A 22,655-nucleotide genomic window follows, 5' to 3' on the forward strand; every position below is an offset into this window, starting at 1 on the left:
GATTCCTCCCCGCTGTGTCCAGACGCCAGGCAGAGTGTGCCAAAACAGCCCGTATCCAGATGGCACTGCCAACGGGCAAACCTGGGGGAGGCACTGCCAACAACCTGTATGAGGAGCTCGGTGACAACGCCATGTAAGTGAAGTGTGAAAGTGGCATTTGCATTGATGAGCCAAAGCAGACGCATTAGCTCACTTTTCTATGGCTGTTCAACTTGAGCCTTTGGCAGTGTGCCTTTTGTGATTTGAGAGCTTTGTGGTTTCCACACATGCGGTCAAGTACCATGACATTTCATCTCCCTGCATTTTAACCATCACGATGGAGAATACTTCTGCAAATATATCTTATGATTCCTGACAGACCAAAGCTATTATTCGCAAGGTAAGTTTTAGCACAAACACCATAATTTCCCAGTTTCACCTCTTTCATGCATTCAAAATGGGAAGGCAGTGATAAGAAATAACACAAAGGCATTGGAAATAATGGGAAATAAGTACAAACAAAAAGCAAAATAACTTTAACCAAGACAAAGTTGTGGTTTAGTTTCAAAGCATTGGGCTGTTAGCCTGGAGCAACTTGGGATAACATGAAAGCTCTTTCACACTTATGCAGAATTTAGGCAATTACTGTCATAAAATGAGACGGGAGCAGTGACTCGGAACTATAATGCTGAGGTGCAAGCGAACAGGAAAGAAGGAAACATACTAAAACCTCTGCACACATAGTTCTGATGCAGTTTGAATCCAGATAACTTCGTAAAAAAGCCAAGTGTTTGATATATAGACTGCCATCTTATGATGGGATCAAAGAGACGACACCCCATACAGAAACAAATATCACATACTATTACCATTAAAGGTGCAATATGTAAGAATTGGCCACCTGTCAAATTCATACTCAAAACACGTGGAGAGGGACAGCATGTCACCAGAGTCACTGCTAACTGCTGCTAACTGCAGCTACTTAGCTCAGTTCAGCATGCAGCTAGCAGTTTGGACTGGACGCTCGAAGACCAGTGTTTTCAACGCTAGCACAGGAGCTTTTGCCCAGGATGGGCAAGGGCAAGCTGGTTATCATGCTTACTTCAGTAGCCTAGTTATCTCTGTAATGCAAAACAAAGATATCACTGAGCATTTTCAACTAAAAATCTCAAATATAGCCCCTTTTTAAAAGATGCTAAAAGCAGTGGAGAAATGAAAATGCCCACGACTTGGACAATCAGGAAAAGTGTGCTTTACCTACAACCCCCAAACACAACATTAAACTCCATCTATAGCACCAAGAACTCAACAATACAGAAAACGAAAGTGATCACAGCATTAAGATGTCTGTAGTGGAAATCAAAATAGTGCAAAGGTGATGATCATCAGTTAAGTCTAATCACACAGCAATAATAACTCTTGGATGGATACGGTGAACTCTATTGGTATTCTTCAGGTCAGTGATAAACACACACCGACATCATCGACAGACTTGTTCAACAATCTTGCCAGCACAGGCCAGCAATTAAGCTAATTGGTCAAAGCCTTGAGCCAATTTCATGTCAAACTAAGAAATGAGTGTGATCACACAAGATGGCAGCACATTTCAGCCTGTGAAGACTGTTCTTTAAAGTTAATGATACATAAACGTCTTTGAACTCTGATTGGAGCATGTTGTTCTTGATCGACTTGTTACATCAACTCAAACACGGCCCCTCGCAGGAATAAAACTTGTTGATCCATCACACTCGAGTTACTTTGTTGAGCATTCCCAAAGCCCTTGTAAGGATTTATCGCCTGAGTTAAAATGTCTCTAAAAGTACCCTCAGACTGTTGTGAATGAGGCCTCAAAGCTTTTTTGTAGTCTAGAGACATTTTCTTTCCTTGGTTTCACATTTTCCAGTGGCCAAAAGAGCTGACATTTTGTTAAGACGGACACAATCTCTCATTAATCAAGCAGGACCTTGTAACCCCACATCAAACTAACATCGAACAAAGCTCTGATTTTTGAATACATTAACTGTCGTAGATAAACCCTGCATTTTTATCTCCACAGAGTTCAACAACATTCAGCTCTTTCCTCGTCCGTTTCCCTGTTGTAATGCATAACAATGTCCTCACCGTAGAGGAGATAAAACAAAGGTCAATGATCTGCCCACAGAACAATATTCAGTTTGAGCCCAGCCTCTCTAGTTTACTTGAAGATTTTCATCAAGTGGCTGCTTTCAAAAACATAGTAAAAAAAAAGTTGTCCAAATTCATCCTCTAACAATGACATTTTGAGATAATGAGATAAATGTGAGTTTATTGAGTGTTTGTTTTGCAAATAAGTCTTTTGTATGTGAAATTCAAGTGTTGCTTATCATAAGCAACACTTGAAGGGGACTGTGAAGGGGATATTGTGTCCTTCATTCCTTTTTGTATTAGCCTGCAGAGTAACAGATTATGGGTCGTAGAATATGCGATTCAATTTGGTCAATGCATCTAAATGAAAACGTGGATCCTCTGGACAACATTAGCAATATACGCAAGAAAGGGGTTTCATTTCACAATGCAAAAGTACTCTAAAGAGTTACTTTTCTCAGTAGGTAATGCTGTAACGTAAAGAGTTACTTTCTAATGCTAGTAAGTGACAAGTTACTTCCAAAGGTAACGCTACCCAAAAATGGTCTTTAGTCTCCTCAGTGGGACAGTTTGCCCCAAAATCAAAAATAGATATTGCATAAAGAAAATAGTTCCCACGTGAAATGGTCTCAACAAGATCTTTGGATCACCTTGAGTAACTGCCATTTCTGGATAGAGATATTGCTGTTGAGTTTTTGTTGTTGTATATCTCCAAAACTTGGCAACTCACACCAAGACAATCTAGATGGATAGATTTGGCACTACAGGTAAGAGGAAACATATGTGTTTTTTATTTGAACTGTCCCTTTTAAGGACGTTATTGTCCATCTACTCTATTATTGGGTTACTAGTCAATATCTCTTCAACTCTTATTGTAGCGCCCATGTTTCTCTGCATCTTCTAGGAAATTTTGTTTAATTTATCCTCATTTGATACTTATTGGTTTGGTTAACCAAGAGTCGAATAGAGACAGTATGTCAAGACACAGCATTAACTTTTGCTGTAAAGTTTTAAAAACCCCTCCCCCACACATACACACTCTCACTTACTCAAGGCAATACACAGATAGTTCATTTATAATTCCTTACTGGAGCATTAACAAGAAGTTGAGAAGAACTCTTATCAGCATTACATGCATCACCGGTTCCCTGTCTGTCCTTGATATGCCTCCCCACTCCCATTAACATGAGAGCAATTCATATGCAAGATTGTAGAAACTATCTCCAAATGGCAACAAGGGATTTCCAAGTATGTGTGAGTGTGCATTTTTGTGTGTGTGAGACTCACCAGCCCAAACGATCCCCTGAAAAATGTGTGCGGAAATGAACTTGGATATGAGATAATTGAAATAAATGCAGCCCTTAATTTATAAAGACCACCCTGGGCGATAATTAATTCTATTGATAAGCTACAGAGCATGTGCGTGTGTGCGTGTGTGCGTGTGTGTGTGCGTGTGTGTGTGCGTGTGTGTGTGCGTGTGTGTGTGTGTGTGTGTGTGTGTGTGTGTGTGTGTGTGTGTGTGTGGATCTTCGCAAAGTAGGCAATTTGGGATTTATTGTGTAATTCTTGCGTGGGTGTATGCATATGTCCTGTATCACCACAATCTTGTAGTAACTAAATAATCCCTAAAGATTATAAAATGAGGCAAAGTGCAAAAGTTTGCACATTAATAATTAAGGTCCATTATCAAACTGCTCAGTGGACTGATTTTCAAGGCTTTTTTTCTTCTTCTTCTTTTAATTACCTTTGGCTGTTCTCTTGACAGACTTGGCTTTTAATGTCTGTTTTCAATGAACTATGAAAAAAGGGGTTATTCTGCTTATTATTGGCAGCACATGAAATGAAGCATATTTTCTTTGAAGTTTTGAGTTAAAAGTCATGTTATTTAGCAATAAGGCACATGTAACTGTCATCGCATGTGCTGTGTCAATAACACTGTAAAAGTGGCCTTTGAATTTGCTTACATATACTCTTCCTTACATATATGTATATTTTATGCCACTTCACACTGTTAAAATGTGGTTTTGTGCAGTTGGTTGTTAAAAACTTACTTAGAACTACTGTTGATGTGCAAGGTTTTTACCCCTTGTGGACAACAGCTGATTATTTTCTTTGTGTAAGGCATCTTGAATCCAGGAATACAAATGTGTTTCATCATAGTGCAGTCCAGTGAAGCTTACCTAACTCTTCCATGACAAATACATCCTCAAGATGTTTTTGTCATATGGCAGCACAATTACTTCTTTTTGACTCTTGTTACAATGTTATACTGCATAAACCTTTTCTACTGGTTCCTTCCTGTCACAACATTAAACTTTGTATCATCATACTTTGTTATCATTTCATCACTCTGGTTTTCCTGTTGTCGTGTTGACTCATGCATTCATCTCTTGTTGTCATCCATCCACCTTCATCCATGACTGACAGACAAAAGTGAGTAGGATGCTGAAAACTGCTTCACATCTGTGACAAGTTTGATACTGTGCTGTGCAGTTTTCCCACTTTAGTTTCGTGTTTGTGTCCGTGCTTGTTAGTGGTTCCTTGTGTATGTGCAGGGCAAGTTGTATTTTTGGTAGATCAGAGAGCAAAGTTGCTGAAGGTTTGTTGTGCTTGTGGCTGATCAGTGAAGATTTACGGTAAAAGCTGCATTGGCTGTCTCAGCATAGAAGTGGGCAATCATGTGCCATGGGGTACCAAGAGTCTGCAGAGTTTCTACAAAGTCTCAAACTACACCAGAGGTTTCACAGATTAGTGCTCCTTCAACCAGAGAGGAGGATATAATCAGGCTTTTGTTGGAAGGAAATCTGCATACTCTCAGAGCTCCATGACACAAAATTGTCTCTCCCTGCCCCAACAGATCTGGCATTGTTTATGATGCCGTAACATCCTTTGTAGTGCACCACTTTTAGCGTACATAAAATCTATTTGCATTCTTTTCCTTCGTGTTTCAAGACTATGTTTTTTTTAGTTCTCCGTCTCCTGCCCTTCTGGTAAAAACAGCACAGAAAGAAAAAGTGCCGTAACCTCTTTTAAGATCCATCCTACATTTCCTCTCATTCCTTTCCTCATTCATCTCTTAATGTGAAGACTCTTTTCATTTATCAAACAGCAGCTCTAGCAGGGGTTTGGATTTATTTTATCTACCATTCTTTATGTATCCTTCTGTTGTCGCTCCGTTTATAAAACATTTTAGCTAACTGTTCTGTGCATTACTGCTCTTTCATTTAAATTTCATTCAGCCCCCATCTCACTTTTCCATTTCATTTGGTTTTGATTTATATAATCACATCTTTTCAACTCACTTCTCTCCCTCATATTTTATCTGTAATTCTTTTATTATTTCTCCCTTCATCCCATCTTTTTTTCTCTATTTTTTTTTCTTCCATCCATGTGCCAGCCGGGCAAACCACAGTGGTGGTGGGAGTGGTGGCAGCTTGGATGAAAGCGACCGCCAACGTCTGATCTCAGATTTCGCGACACGAGCGATCGCTGCCCATCGTCAGTGCGTTGCTAACGGAGGGGTGCTCCACAACCTGCCCAAGTCTGAGTCCAACATCACCTTTCTCTCTGATGAAAACCCCCTGACTATCAAGAATCCGATCTACCACGAGGACGGGACTTTGAGTAGCCCAGAGACTCTTGGACGAAGCCAGAGGAGAAGAGACCTTCTTGGGAATTTCTCCCCTTCCAGGAAAGGCCTTCGAGAGGCCTGGCTGAGGCTCAGTTCCCATGGGGGAGATGTAGGATTCGGTGGGTACAGTGGCAGTGACAGCGGATGGGGATCTGGGGCTGGACACAGCTGGACTCTCCCATCAAGGTTACATCGAAGAGAGATGTATGACGCTTTGAGACGCCAAGTAGTAATGGATCCCGTGCAGTGGGAGCTTGAGCTTCTGAAGGCTGAATTCAAGGAGAGTAAAGATGCTGGTCTGGACTCAGGATTTGACCGTGGGTTGGATTCGGATTTAATGGGGAGTCCAAGTCTGGAGCCCAAGCTGACCGTCAAAGAACAAGCCAGACAGTTTGAGCAACAGGCGCTTCAGGAAATGAGGCAAAGGCAAAACAGAGATTCAAGAGGATCTTTGTCGCCTGATATCCTACTTTCTGTTTTCCCCGAGTCTCCTCAGCATCAAAAACACACCCCAACCCATAGCGCCTCAAGTTTTCAAGTTAAAGAGGGTCCCCCAAGTATCATCGTCACCCACAGTGATGGAGGGACCCCTCCACCGAGTCACAAGCCAACTCCTCCCGTGCTGCGGCGTTTCGGGGCAAATTTAACAGGAAATCAGAGTGTGGAAGAGAAACTTCAGGTCCCTTTAGAGTTTATCCCTGATCCTCCATCAACTCCACCACCACCACCACCATCTCAGTCCCCACCACCTCCACCTCCACCTCCATCCCCACCACCTCCACCTCCCACATTTGCTCCTCTCTCTCCTTCAACTCCTCCTCCACACCCCCCCATCACCCCTCCTCCTCTCCCTCCTGCTTCACCTAATCCCAACCATACAGAAAAGCAGCTTCCTCATCCCCCACCTCCCCCACCACCACCTCTACCTCCCCCTTTGTCGCCCTCACTCCTACATCCATCCACCTTCGTCCTCCCGTCATTCTCGGAGGCGCCGGCCCTGCGGCCCGTGTCCCTCAGGCCACCGCCGCCACCCCTCCCCGTTGAGCCCGAACCTCCCCGAAAAGAGCTGAAAGGAATCTTAAAGAACATCCAAAACATCGCGGACATCGAGAAGTCGGTGGCCAACATGTTCAACCAGATAGATCAGAAACAGATCCCGCTCAAGAAGGTCTTGAAGAGCCGTGCCTCCATGGATTCTCTCGATTCACTTGACTCCTTGGATGCTTTAGTAGGAGGAGAAGGAGGCGCAGCAGAGGGAGGAGAGGGTGGTAGAGAAGGAGCAGGGGGTGCAGGAGGAGAGGATCTTCCACCTTCACCTCCACCTCCACCTCCACAGATTCAGCCAAACCCAAACATGAACTCCATCGTTGAAGAGCTTGAGAAGCGATTCCCCTCTCAGTCTACAATGCTCTAGCCTTTGCCTTGATCTTACGGAAAGCACACGGATGGGAACTTCTTAACATTGTGGCATAGTTGATGTGAAGTTGTGAAGCTGTCAGGGGACTGATGCTTAAAATAGCTCAGTGGGATGCTCTGATGATTTGGCGATTTTTACCGTGCTACAGCTGTGCTCTTCCAACATGACTTCCTGTTTTCCACATGAGAAAGGAGAAAAACTAGGCCTAATATAAACTCTGTAGGTAGAAGAAAATGTTTCTCCTCAAATGATGGTACTTGTTGCAAACTGTAAAGGAAAGTGGAGCAGGTAAAGCAGAATGAAAGGTCACATCTTCTGTCATCTAAAGGCTGGAAAGGGCTTCTACTCCTTGTGACTGTATGCTACACTGTTTCCCTTTGACTGTTTACAAGAAAATAGAAAGTTTACGGGAGTGTTCGAAGATAAGAAAGAAATGTTAATCAGAGGTTAAGTCCATTTTTTATTTGTGTGCCCATTTGAGTGAACCTGAGCTACCAGGAGGAATTCGACAGCCTGCTTCACAAACCAACTCTGAAGTAAACGTTTGGAGGGCTTACTCAACATATCGGGGGCTTATTGTTAAATGAGGAAAATTGGCTTAAAGAGCTGCAGATGGGAGCAGTGAAATCATATGATTATAAGTGGCAAAATGTCTTCTGGATAACTTTGTTTTTGACAACTCATTAACATTCTTGTCAACAACTAATTATAATCAATGAAAGACATACAATTGTTGATGGGGCCACTTGCTGTTCTGAGAAACGACTTACACTTTTACGGTGGCTTTAACAGAGACCCTCTGGTAAACTAGCTGATGGTAGATGCAGTGAGTAGGAAAAGGAAAATCAAGTAGAGGAGGAAAGAATAATGTTAAACCTGCCAACTTGGATTGAACTTTGCTGGACATGGATTCTTTGTTTTTTCGCATTAATAGTTTTGCTGCAGGATTTCACTGTTACAAGGCAAGGATCATTTCATCATTATTCACTGTTGCATAGTTACAGCATGTTGTAACACTTGCTGTAAGATCACAGATTCTGTCTGCTCTTAACCATAGCATGTTGATGTCAGCAAACATCTTTCCATCTTTGTATTCATTTGAGTCGATGCATAATTAAGACCCTGTCTCTTAGAAATTGCTTGTACATATTACTACATTGTTTGTGCTACGAAACGTAATTGCTGGCTTGATTATCTTCAAGGGCGACTCTTTTTTTGTTGTGAATGAAACAATAAATTTATGTACCACACAGGAGGCACAGGGATGAATGGCAGGCATACAGAGTGAAGCACTTTGACTCCAGAGTACCGTCTGTAATTACATTTAGGCAGCAAAACAACTGTGGTTAAGGTCAGGGAAAGATGCTGGTTTGGTTACGTGTTGATAATCCCTTTGTGTTTTGTGATTCAAGTCACTGCGGACTTCTGCTGTTGCATACCAAGACTATAATTTTTCCCTTTCCATAATTTAGTGCTGCCATAGCCTAAACATAACCAGAAATTATTGTGTATTTGATCAGGATAATGCGCAACACATATACAATACCAAATATAGCTAAAAGCCTATTTTCATGTGTAGTCACTTACATGCCACATATCTGCTGTTTAAGTCATAAAAATGTTATTTTTTACATTTCTAAATTATGTTAATAGAAAACATAATCCTGCCAGCATTACATATTCTTGAAAACATATTTACTGCTGCAAATTAGTTGCACATAAACATAATTTCTCTGAGACAGGGTTCATCTTTTAATATCAATATTTAATGACATCAGCGTGTGTTGAAACTTGCCCCACATTGCAAACACAGACATGCTAAAAAGTGAAACATTCTTAAAGTGGCCGTTATCTTTTGGCATTTTGTGTCTGTTCTGCTTTCTGTTTTAAATACTGATTTAGTGGGTAGTTATTTTTATAAACACTAATTCGTCTCTAGTGTGTTGATACGTATCTGTTAAAGGCTCATACAGTCTTTCTGTTGTTCTCCGTCTTCCATCAACTCTCATTTCATTTAGACCCACGCTGTCTGATGTCCTGCATTGTCCTTTAATGTTCAACAAGGTCATGTGAATGTTTGTTTTTCAAGGAGACAATTGAAAATATGTAGGTAGGTGCAGCTACAGTAACATGTCTTAAGTATTTATGTAGAGTGATATTTCTATTCACAATATGTGCTACATTTTTATGACTTTTTTCTTGAAGGTTCTGTTGCTTCTTCCAACCAAGGTTTCCTTTGGTAAAATCATTGTGTGGGAACTACTGGAAATTAACTAATATGCCATGGACGTGAGACATTTTTCTCAATAAAATGTGTTGCTGACTCAGAGTTCAAGGCCATTTTTTTTTTTTTGACAAAAAGGTTAAATCACTTTAAACGCCAAGATTTAAGACTACAGATGTATTCAATGGCAGACATGAACGACCTTGTTCATTGTGCTATCTATCGCTTTCGTGCTGAATAGCAACAGTTCAGAAATTGACCTTCTTATTAGCATAAACTGGGAGTTACTGTAAAAACGATGATCAGTACTAAATAGTGAACACTGAATAATCTTGTGTCACTTTAATTTAGCGCCAGTAACCAATATATGAACACCAATCATGTGCCTTTGTCCCTTGTCTTCATGGCACTTTTCCCCTAAATTTGCCCCAGGGATGGAGCAGAAGTGAAGCAGCAGTGCTATGGGTGTTTGATCTGACTGACAATGACGGCATCTGTTCAGCTGATTTCTCTTGATGGAATTGTGCCCGAAAAGTATGCAGAGTGAGTCATGAACAAAAAGCCTCCTACATGTGCAGCATATTAATGAGGAAGTACAATGTTTCAACCATCTCAGATATGAGACCCTGTGTTTTATGAAGGTCACACAGCCACATCAGGTCAAAACGTAACCATCAATTGGACGACATCTGCAGATGTTTCCATTCATCCGAGGGGATTCAGTGTACTTTACCACGGCATATCAATTGCTTGCAGAAACGTACATTGCAGACATTTATTCTGCCGATTGGTTTGGATATTTCTGTCTCATGGTGACGCTTCGGTTCTTAAGCTGTTTTCCTCTATGCTGCATAGTTGGGCAAGTGCCTCCTCATGTATCAGAGGTCTCTGCAAAAACATTCTAGCCAAACAAAATGTTCACAGCATCGTTTAAAAGTTATAAATGATTAATTGAAATAATAATATTTTAGATCTGGTGGCAAATTTCTGCCTCCTCAGACCAAATCTTATCATAAACACAAACAGGCTTCTACAAAGAACATTCATCACTTTTATGTGTGCTGAGTTTTGCCTCTCCCTCTTTGATACGCATCTTTACTTACATCTTTTATACTATATGGTTAAATGACGTGAAAACACATTTTTTTTCGCGATTAAATCAGACTCCCGACTGGCTGAGATCAAAAGCTGATTCTTGCCAGGAATGTCATCTGTAACTACTTTTGAGATCATTCCTTTTCATTTCCGTGTCCGTACAGTTAATTTGATATGGAAAGAAGTGGCAGCCTTTGAAGCGTTACCTCAAAATATCTCAAATTTTACTTTTAATCATCACAAGTTGTTTCACTTTTGATGTGGAACCAAAGCCTGTGGATATACAGTTGCTCTGTCAGCAGCAGATTTCACTGCCATCTGCTGACATAGTCTCAACAAGTTGTCTCTCGTCAAATATTATCATCAAGTGACAGAATCACGTCTGTCCTGCAAGATCAACATGTCACTGATGATCATATCTGGGCAACTGAATCAAATCAGGATGCACTGTCATGTCACAAACCCTGAGCTGGTTAGCTGCACATTCACATATGCAACCATTGCTATTGTTGAGCAATGTGTTTCTCTTACATACACAACATCATGATCAAGCTATAAACAGTGTGTTGTTAAGCTGCAATTCTCAATAAAGCGTTAACACGGACAGTCACACACAAATATGCACAAGAGCTTGGGAATAAACAGGAGTGTGACTGTGTACACTTGCACACAAACACGCAGCTGCATTTAACAGGTTGCAGGCAGTGCTGCTGTTTCAGATGACTGGCTTGGGAATGTTTTATGTTAAGATTAGCTTTCAGCCTCGTTGTGCTGCATGTCATTGAACACACTCACACACTCGGTGCCGTTTTCATTGTCTCGCAGACGGTTTTCTGCTTTCACTCACTCAGTTCTTATTGTGTGCTTTTGCTAGAAAACAGACATCTTTTGAAATCTTTGAGAATATGTATTGTTTACAACATTCAGCAAAGCAGAGTGCATTTAATTGAAACTGAATTGAGAAACACAGAAACAAGACACAGCGAGGGAGAGGCTGTCTTGTAATCGTGAAGTCACATGTTTGATCCTCGCTACAGCAAAGATTAACAAAGGAAATGTGGTTACTGAAGCAGCAAATAGCCATGAGACACACCAAAGAGAATTCTGTGTGCTGTAGATGGTGATTATTTGAACACTTGTCTGAACTATTAAATCGCACCTGAGCAACTCTCTAAATTCCTGAACTTAAGAATGACGCTGCACATTTCAAAATTGGAAACTCTTCTTTGAACTCTGATCAGCACACAAGACTAAGATGAAGTATTTCTCTAAAACATTTTTATTTTATAAACAGAAAAATTCTTTGTGAGTGTAAGGCAATGCTGTGCACATTATTAATCCATCCACATGCACGTAACAATTTGCATATCTTCCAACACCTGCAGGTACAATTGACGCGACATATGCTATGTTGCGATGTTATGTCAAAGTCTGTTCCTCGGACAAATAATGTCGCCCTCCTGTTAGAATTGTGTTTCCAGCAGTACCACCTAATGGTGCAGGTTGAGGTTGGTTGATGGCCCACATATCAAGCAGTTCAACACAACACCTGATAAGAAAAGGTCAGAAAAATTAAGAACAACATGTAATTTAACTCCTGTTTTGTTTTGTTTTTTTAACTCAAATATTTAATCATACAATTTAACATTCATTTCAAGGTTTGAAAAGCAGCCAAGAGTTTAAAACCATCAGACAGTTTACAGACTGACAGTACTGTATTTACTGAAGTTGTGCAATCAAAGTTTTCCTGGGCAATGACATCTTATCATCAACATTTCAAGTAGCATGTCTCGGATATAAATACCAATCTATTGGTTGGTCCCTCACTTTGGTCCTGGTTTAAATATCTCTACACTGAGATACTGGTTTGGCTTAAAACTCAGTACAGGTTTCCATATGGATGTTAAGATGATAAGATGACTTTGGTAATCTCTCAACTAGGCCTCTTGCGTCACCAGTTTGTAACAGTTTTCAGTATTTCCAGTGAAATATGTCCTCTGTCTACTGTATTTGATTGATTGGCACAAATTAGTTCAGTTCCCAGACAATGTGTCCGAATGATTTTGGTGAGATTAATTTTTTCTCAAGGGCCAAAATTAGGTCTATGGTGGTTTTGAGTTAAATTTCTCAATACTGAATGGTTTGCCATGAAATGTGGTACAAATATCCATGGTGAACTCAGGATGAATCCTAATGACTTTCATGAAATTTGGGACACACATTCATCATGATCGCCTCCGGAAGAATTTTAATCACTTTGGTAATCCCCTGACTTGTCATCTAGTGTCATATTCAGGTCAAAATTGAGATATGTCAAATACCGTCTATAAAACCAAAGATGATTCCATCATTATCCTCCTTATCCGTATTGCCAGAATGAAAGTTGGCATTGTACATATTGCAAACCATGGATATTTTAAAACTTAACATTTCTATATGTTGCAACTTTACATTTCTTTAGGTTCAGTTTTCAATTTTATCATGTGTCAGCATTATGCTTATGATCTGGTTGAGTTAAGGCTAAAGGTTAGGAAAAGATCATGTTTTGGTTTAAAATACCTGTTTTGCTCGGCAAATACTCTGGTGGAAATTGTCCCAGGGTCTCCACAAAAATATCCAATAGCATCACGCTTACAAATGTTTAAACGCCATGATCGCTTGTCAAAAATATCCAACTTGAAACGCAGTCTTGAACTGTGGTCACTGGTTTGGCTGCCTACTCGCATGTAACCTGTTCAGTGCTTATTAGCACCAACTTGATGAAATAAATAAATATGCTAAATATCAGCATGTTAACATCGTCTCTGTGATCATGTTACATACGCTCATGTTACAGCAAATTAGCTCAAATCACAGTACTTTAAGTACAGCCTCAGTGAGCCGCTAGTCTGATCGTCTGACCTCCGTGTTCCTTGCCCGTCAGACAAAGGTCGCCTTGTTTCCAAATTTCCGTCTAGTGTTACTATATCTTTAATCCAAAAAATAAGACCCAAGTTGGAATAAACCAAAATTGTTCTGTCACTGACTCATATGTCAAGCTGCTCTGGGTGTGAGTATAAACTAAATATATATAAAAATGTCACAAAAGGTTATGGGAGGTTTGTTGTGATATGGTGTAAAATCTGCTCAGTGTAGCTTTGGGTAAGAAATTTGAACCCTGCATTTAATATGTCACAACAAGGCATCAACTAATTTGAGTTTTGTTCCAAATAGGCACATTTCGAACAGGCACAGCATTCCAATACAAAGAAGCGACTTCTTGACTTACTGATGGTTTGTCTTCCTTCCAGTGGGTTTATTCTTGTAACGTGTAGAGACCTGGTTATTTTTTCAATCTATTTTCTACACAGTATGCAACCGCAATGAGACAATACACAAAATAAAAGAGAGAGAAACGGCTGAAATAAGCATTGAGAGTGAAACAGGCGAGAGAAAAAGGGAGTAACAATGAGCTACAGTAGCTCTATGAGAGCGGATTGAGAGACGAGATGTAGGAAGAAAATAGAAAAGAGGGAGGAAGAGAGTTTTATTGGGTGTTAGAGTCTGAGTCTGTCCTTTTAAGAGCTAATAATATTTCTCTCCTCCTGTCTTCCTAATACAACCTGCGAGACAAGGTGGAGAGGACACAAAGAGCGAGAGTCAATCATGTCAGAAGTGTGTACGTTTGTGAGTGTGTGTGAGATCAGATAGCTGTCTGTGTGTTTTTGTCTCAAGAGGACCTAATAATGTGTCTGTCAGAGCAACAAGGACACAGAGATAGACTTATCTCCATACACTGACACACACACAAACACAGATTACACAGCACACAATGCCCGGCTGGTGGCTATAATCTAGAGGGTACACACAAATTTACACACACAGCGATGGTGAAAAGGTGCTGTTTTTATTTAGACCTGTAGATCAACCAAAAAATCAACCTTTTCATCTGTGTATTCATCCATTATCCCACTTCTATTCATACCTTGATATGTCCATCAATACAGCCACCCATCCTTCCTTCCACACCTTTATTTGACCACATAATCTTGTCCTTTTCAAGCATTCCTTCAAATCTGCATTGTAATACTGATTGAAAGGAGCCACCATTTTCTCCTTGAAGTGTGCATCTGTTTTATATTCTCATTTGAATTTGTTTAATGAAAATGCTCAAGCGGTTTAACAATTTGCGTATGTGCCTGTGTTTGTTTGCACTGTTACAACAGAAAAGAGAAGCTGATGCGTCCTCTAAAAAGTCACCATTTGTTGTTCTGTGATACATCTTCATTTGGCCAGCTCATTACCTCGGTTTCACGTGACGATACATCCTGCTGGCGACATAGTTAAGACGCATGTAGAAAGAGATTTTTGGCTGTTTTTCTCAGTTTGCTGTTTGTTTTCTTTGTGTTTTTCCATTTGGCTTTTATCCACTCACATTTTTCACATTTTTTCCCAGCTTTGTTTTTCTCATTTTCTTAAGGTTTTCTGTGCCTAACTATAAAAAACAAGAACGGAGCGAGACAGTGAGATGGACTCACTGTCTCACTCCGTTCTTGTTTCTTTTTTTTCTTTTTTTTTTTTTTGCAGTTTGTTTACTCAGATCTCTGAGTCTTAATTTCACAGTACTGTAAACAGTATCAATTTCTTCATACTATCATTAACTTGGCAGCTGGGTGGATCCAATTTGACAGGTGGTGAGATTAATAGTCAGTATATATTAATTAATGTCAGGTTAGTGGATAGGATATTAGAGGAATAGTTTGGCATCTTGAAGAGAGCTGGATAAAAAAGCTGCTGCTCTTGTCTGTGCAGTAAATATGAAGTAATGTAGAGCCAGCAGATGATTATCTTAGCTTAACATAGAAAGTCAAAATAGGAGGAGGCGATGGGAACATTTGTTCTTTCAGTGTTTTCTATATGTTCCTGTGCATGTAAAAGTGTTTGAAAGAGACAAGCATGCTGAGTAAGAGTTAAAAGTTGATTTGAAAGTTAAAAAGACCAGCAGTCTGCATCAACAGAATCTCCTGTCTCTCTTTGTGACATCACACTGTCACCATGTCACACATTATTGCGTAATTTTTGTTTAGCAACTAGTTTTGCACATAAGAATTGATTTTGCACAGCTGCTCTGTTGTTGTTGTTAGCAGTGCTGGCTCAGGCATGTGTGAGCTGCCCAATCAGAGGAGACAGGGCATTCGGGGGGGGGCTTAAAGAGACAGGAGCTAAAACAGAGCCTTTCAGGCAGAGGGGAAATACAATGCTGCAGCACTGGATAATATGAGAAAACTGGTGTGTTTTTTTTGAGCACTAAAGCTTGTAAACCTATTTTAGTAGTAACCCAAAATAACATTATGAACCTGAAAATGAGCATATGTCTCCTTTAATAACTAAACTGAATCCAAAAAAGCAAAAGGCAGGCAACAAATGCAAGAATCCGAGAGCAGAAAACCAAATTGAGTACAAACCAGAGAGACGCACAAGCAGGTAATTAAGGTGAGACATGAGGAGGGAAAACAAGACTGGAGAGCAGAGGTGTAGACCGCAGATGAAACTACAAAGAGTTATGGGAAAACACTGGCTTGAGTACACTAGGACTAATTGCCAAATGAAACACAGGTGAACACAGAAAACAGGCGAGAAAAAGATAAAAACAGGAAGTGTACAACGCATCAATACAAACCAGGAGAGTCTTTCAACATAAAACATAAAATAACTAAACTAAGAATCAGGACCATGAACAGCTCAACATATACTTTTATGGATTTTTGAAAGAGAGCAGAGTCAGCTGTGTCCCCTGGATTCCAGTCATCATGCTACAAAGCTAACCACCTGCTGGCTCTGGCTCCGGCTCCATACTTAGCCTACTTTATAATAGTGGTATTGATCTTCTCATTTAACTCTCAGCAAGAAAAGCAAATAAGGTTATTTCCCAAACTGTCAATTATTTCTTTAATTACTATTGGAAAGGAAAAAGCTATTAGGACAGTTTTTATAAAGTAATTGTCGGAAGGTTAATGACCAATTTGTGCAGAAAAAGCATTTGTGGCTGAGCGTCTGCATGAATGCCGGGACTTTGACTCAGATCAAAATGTTTAACGCATCATGTAACATGTGGATATTATAATTACAATGCATCAGGGGGTGCCTGTGAAGCTCACCTGGTAGAGCGCTTTGGTGCATGTCATCCCCCCTTTCCTGTCTCTCCTTAACTGTCCCTGTTAACTAAAAAACATGGCCATGAAAAAAGCTACAGCCTTGCATATCTGACATAAGTAGTATTTGGACTTGATTGATTTCCTGTCTTTACTTAGTGTTATACAGTATCGTGAGTAATTGTCTGTAGGACTCGAGCTGAACAGAACATAAGCAAAAGTTCAGGGTTATAAAAATCTCACAGGAAACAGCAGTTGCTGCTGGATCAAAGCAAACAAGAATCTTTTGTAGAAACATTCTGTCTGTAAACATTACTGACATAGCTGAAATGAATAGGAATGCAATTTTGGAGCTGCTCAAGGAGATTACATGACTACATCTACAGTACTATGCTACATCTACTATACTATGCTACTACTCTAACTATGTCTTTATATTTACAGTATTTAATTTTCTATCAAGGCTTCAAAACTGGAGCAGAATTCTTCTCTTCTTTATGCTCCTGACAACAAAATGTCTGTTTCTAAACCTATAGGAAAGGGTTAACCAGGACACCAAGCAGTTTAAATGGCGGTGGACTATTATTAGACCTTTTACATAAAAGACAGCACATTTGAGTTTGATTAGAGTCGGCAGCGAGTAGCAGTGAAGGATGGTCAGGGTTCTTTTTAATTGCTAAGCTCTGCTAAACATGACCTGACATCTGTTGAGTGTTGAAGTTAAGAGTATGTACTAGAATTACTACTAAACAGCGTTTTTACATACACAGATTTTATATTACACATGCATATGCTGTTTATCTTCCCTCATCCTGAGAATAAACAGCCCTGCAGTCATGAATAATACATCCCTCCTATTAAACTGGTCACAAATTACACAGTAATTGAAATGTGATTTCGTTTTTGTTGTGGCTAATATTGACAAACCCTATCTACGGGTTTTCTCCACAATAGGATGAGCTCATTTGGGTTGTAAATGAGATTTGATTATTATATATTTATGAAGCTATAATCAAAATATTTGCCAGAATAAGACAACACGATGACAGTGCGGGGGTGTCGTACTATAGTTTCTCATTTTGTTTGAGTCTCTTATGTCACCCTCCCTGTCTCTCCTTTTATCTCAAAATACACACACTCCCATACATACACTCACACACATCTCATCTTCTTGCTTTCTTCTCAGAAACTGGGTTAAATTGTGATATATTTCCAGCGGCCACTTTCATTGGGGACTTGATTGAAACGTCTCATTTCTTCCGCAGTGCCGAAAAGTACACAGCAAAGTGCTGACACGGATTAAAGACACATCAGGAGGATTGTGTCTAATGACAGTTGTTTTTTATATATATAATATTAGTTAGTGGTCTTTCTGTTTCTCTCTTTGATCTTCCAGACGTGGATATGGACAGCATGAGGTAGGTGTCTTTGTGTGTGTGCATGCTGTACAGTTGCATGTGTGTTATTCACTTTTTCTTCTTTTCCTCTGATGTTTAGTGGTTACCCTTCATTGTTTTCTGCTCTTTGTGTTCTTTCTGTTTGATGTAATCAAGACGGAACAGCATGTAATCAGTGCCTTTTATTCACAATTTATTGTACCTACTACAACTGACTTTCACAGTCCATTGATGGTGGTATTAAAGGTGCAATATGTAAGAAATTTAGAACAAAACATTTAAAAATGCATTCAAATTATCAACAAAGTGTGAAGACAAAACAGTTTTGACGTTATATCAAAGACGTCTATGTATTGTGTCGATGAGATATCATATCAGCATGCTAACCAGTTAGCCGCAGGCCTGAAAACCTCTTTCCCCCAGCTCTCCCCTAGAAGTCCAGCAAGCTAAACTGCTAACTGAGCTAACAAACAGTTGCCACACTCATGGATGTATAAAGAGGATAGAGTCAGCCGCAGTTACTCTGGTGACATGCTGCCCCTATTTGAGTGGAGTATGAATTCAGGGTGGCCAGTTCTTACGCATTGCACCTTTTTTAAAATGTAAAAACACAAAGATTGCTCAAGAAAATCAACCAGTCTTTTTTAAAATGAGATGGAGAATTTATCTCAAAAAATCTATCCTTAAAACAGTATGTAGACATGCTGAAAAACAAATTTTACCATTCCCCAAAAATAGCTGTATATGATTTCCAGCAATCATTTTGATGGCATATATTTTTAAACATGTAAATATTTCATTTTGGGCTGAAACTAAGCTCCAAAGTGATATTCACTCCGAAAAAACCTGTGATACCTGCTCCGACAAATCTGATTAAGTGAAAACAGACACTCAGACTGGATCATCAGCATTCACCTCTTTCTGAATGAAGAGAGTCAAGTATTGATTTACCATTTCCAAAATAGATGTAAACCATTTTAGGCGAGGGCTCCTAACTTCTTCCATTTGCCTTGTCAATCGCCGCTTTTCTTTTCCTCTGGCAGACACAACAACTTCTCCGACCTTCTCTGCTCAGACCAGAGGTACTCTGTCTCTCTTTTCTGAAGACTTCTTTACTCAGCATACTTGTCTCTGCTTGAGTGTGTTGGTCAATGAAATCAGAGGTGAAAAAGTGCAAACGTTTCAATAAGTATGCATATATAGATTTGTGTGGGTGTACTTGTACATACTGTATGTATCTCTGTCTGTGTGCAGAGTGTAAGTGTGGACAGCTGCTAATAAAGGTTTGTTAATCTGACAGGAGTTATCAATGGAGTCTGGCATTGACCCCGGCCAGGACTACTACACACAAGATTATTACAACTATGATCACGGGTTCGTATTTCTTTCCTTCAACACCATTTCCTGCACATTATATATACTGTACTCATATACATTGAAGAGGATGTACACATATTTACTTGACTGTTATCTTAATAATGTATGTTATGTATTTAATCTTATATTTGACGCCTTTCGAGCTTCTAGACTTTTCTAATGTCAAATTAAAGATGAACGATAAAAATAAGGTAGTAATACAAATTCAGAATTATTTATTTGATGTTTCCATATAAACAAGCCATCCTCGAGTGGAAAGAGGTACCCAGGACACTGTTTGAAGCTAGAAGGTGGCTACTTGGAAGGATCCTGCAAATATAAACAAAGTAAAACAGCGTAAAATTTTTAATTTTTTTTTGTTTATTCAGTTAACTCAGTCATCAAAATCAAAATGTTTAAAATGTCTCCACCAAAACTACACAATGTACCTTTAACATAAAACCACTTTCATCTGAGAATACAAATGACATTTAGTAGATGATGTGGAGCTTTCTACTGTGTCACATTATATTTCCAAGCAGATGGAGTTGCCCAGTAGTAATGCAAATGCAGACTGTTTGCAACTTCTTATCTATCTTCCGACTGTGAAGATGAATTAATATGAGAAAAAGGCCAAGTCATTGTGAACATTTAAAAGATTGACTGGAGTTCAATGTGAATGTATGAAGGACTGGGAAGAGTTTGAAGATGACTGTGTTTGAAGGGTTTTCTAACCCTCCTGACTTCCATTTTAACTAAGCTTCAAAGAAAGTTGAATAATGTGAGAATTTATTAACAATTCATTTTAATAGGGAAAAATCCGCAGAAAACACTGAATATTCCTGAAATTTAAAAAAAACTAGAATTAGTTACTGAACTTGGTGTGGTGCATTGAATAATAATAAAATAGGGATTAATACATAGGTTATTATGCATATATATGTGTGTGTGTGTGTGCATGTGTGTGTGTATGTGTGTATATAAAGGACATATTTCACATTCAACTATCTCTGATGCATCACTTTGAGTTTTTCAAACAATGATCTTCAATAAATAATTCAAGATTCAAGAGGAATTTAATTGTCACAATGCAATACAAGATGAGTATGACATTTTCCTAAACTACATGCACAAAAACAAACTATACAGGTTAATAAATAATAATCAAGTCAGAAAGATAAACTATTCGTGATGGAGTGTTCAGGATGAGTTCAGGAGCCTCACAGAATGAGGAGTGAAGCTGCTCTGTAGTCTGGTGGTACGGCAGTGGATACTTCTGTATCTTTTGCCAGACGGCAGTAGGGTGAACAGGCTGTGGCTGCGGTGGGTGTTGTCTTTGAGTATAATTTGGGCTCTATTTACAAGAATACTTACAGAATAACATAACCATGAAAACATCTGCGTCGCAGCTTTTATTAGTCAGTAAAATGATGTAATCACATGAACCTCTTATATCTTGAGTGTACCATAAAAATGTCTATTCAATCCCAAAACTCTTGAGAGCATGGCATGCCCTGGAATCTCGTCGTTCAATCCTGGAGGATAAGGTTTGCAAAAATAATATCAAATATACCTCTCTTTTATTTAGACTTTCATCATCTCTCTGACTGAATATAAACACTACGTTATCATGATACTGTCAAGTCAGTTTTATCTATATAGCAACAAATCACAACAGAAGTTATCGCTTGACACTTTTCAATTAGAGGAGGTTTAGACCATACTCTTTTAGTCTTTTATTCTTTTACTGGCATATATTATATATATATGTGTGTGTGTATATATATATATGTATATATATATATATATATATATATATATATATATATATATATATATATATATATATACTGATTTCAACTACATTTGCCAGTCCTAAAAAATCTGATCCCTAACAAAATTATCATTTTGTCAAAAATAGGTTAATAGATGAGTTACAGCTGCATAAACAGCCCTGTGATCGGAGATGAAAACTGATATCATTGCCCTCTTTAAAGCATAGTGATGTAACAGTATAAGATTTACTGTATTTACCAATAGTGACACACAGTAGCAAATATAATGAGGACAGCGTATACGAAGGAACTTAACAAAGACGGATGGGTCATTACGTCACCAAATCTTGCTTTGGGGCCAGACTGTGATGACAGCTATATTGAAGTCTATGAGAGATGCATGGAGAAACACACTGAAACCCAACATATTTACGTCAGATTACTTCTGATGAAGAAATGCCTCCAGAAAATGAAAGACCACACATCAGAGAGTAGGTTGACAACTGATTTTTGCTATCCACACATTGTTCATTCCTCGATTTGTGTAGGAGGCTCCTGTTTGCGGAGTCTCAAAATCAGACGGACCCGCCTCGTTTGATCACAATATGCAATCAATCATTTGGAGGGAAAAACCTGTGGCTGACGACCTCTCTGAAGTGTCTTCTTTCATTTTCTGGAGGCATTTCTTCATCAGAAGTTATACAAGGTAGATATGTTGTTTTTTTGTTTTTCTCCATCCATCTACAGTTGACTTCAACACAGACAGCACCCTTCCTTCTTATTTTAGGTTCCTTGATGAATACAGGCCGTCTCCATCTATGTTTCATGTCTGACCTTCGACCTCTCGCAGGTTCATCACAACATCGATGACTCATGTCTTCTACTCGAGTCTGGACTTCAACTGTGCGCACTTTATCCAACCGAGCCCCGTGGCAGCTGCTTTGATATCAAGCTGACCGTGTCAGTCACACAGTATGGTGGCTCCCGCGAAATGCTGACACCAGTGACCTGCCTCATGCCTTCCCACTCATGTTTGGTGTCTATGTTTTTGTCTATGTTAAGTCAAAAAGAGCTGTAGGAAGATCTTACAGTGATTTTGTTCAAAATGTGTGTGTGCGTGCGTGTGTGTGTGCGTGTGTGTGTGTGTGCGCGCGCATGTGCTGTGTGTGTGTGTGTGTGCCATTCCTCTGAGAGATACTGTATAGGAGTAGCAATATTGAACACACACATACAGACACGTTAGATCAAAGCATTCGTGAACAAGACCTCAGAATATTTATTGCATCCCTCCCAGATGCACGCATGTGCGTGTGGTATTCTGCGCCCAGCCTGCCATCTGTGATGCATTGTGTAATTTTTATAATTTTAGCTGCAGACTCCCGGGAACTTGATTTTATACGCCCACCCACACTCACACATAAATACACAGTAGCAGACACACACACACGCATGAATTCTCTCACGGTAAACACATTCATTCATTCACTCACTCACTCATACACTCACTCAGCCCTCTTGCTCATTCT

At 39.5% G+C, this 22,655-nt stretch overlaps 2 protein-coding genes across 2 annotated transcripts in view; both read left to right on the forward strand.

The window, feature by feature from the left end:
- Positions 1-22,655, forward strand: part of LOC141015507 (protocadherin-15-like) — a 169,969-nt gene that overhangs the window by 138,028 nt on the left and 9,286 nt on the right. The window contains exons 34-37 of the mRNA XM_073489602.1: positions 23-133; positions 17,998-18,019; positions 19,042-19,080; positions 19,299-19,372. Of these exons, the coding sequence (XP_073345703.1) occupies positions 23-133; positions 17,998-18,019; positions 19,042-19,080; positions 19,299-19,372 (246 nt within the window). The remainder of the gene's footprint in view (positions 1-22; positions 134-17,997; positions 18,020-19,041; positions 19,081-19,298; positions 19,373-22,655) is intronic.
- On the forward strand, positions 4,789-7,148 carry LOC141015895 (protocadherin-15-like). The gene is made up of 3 exons (XM_073490118.1): positions 4,789-4,793; positions 5,501-5,821; positions 5,876-7,148. The coding sequence occupies exons 1-3, from the start codon at positions 4,789-4,791 to the stop codon at positions 7,146-7,148; spliced, it is 1,599 nt and encodes a 532-aa protein (XP_073346219.1).

This window comes from Pagrus major, chromosome 20, assembly GCF_040436345.1.
Source record: "Pagrus major chromosome 20, Pma_NU_1.0".
NCBI lineage: Eukaryota > Metazoa > Chordata > Actinopteri > Spariformes > Sparidae > Pagrus > Pagrus major.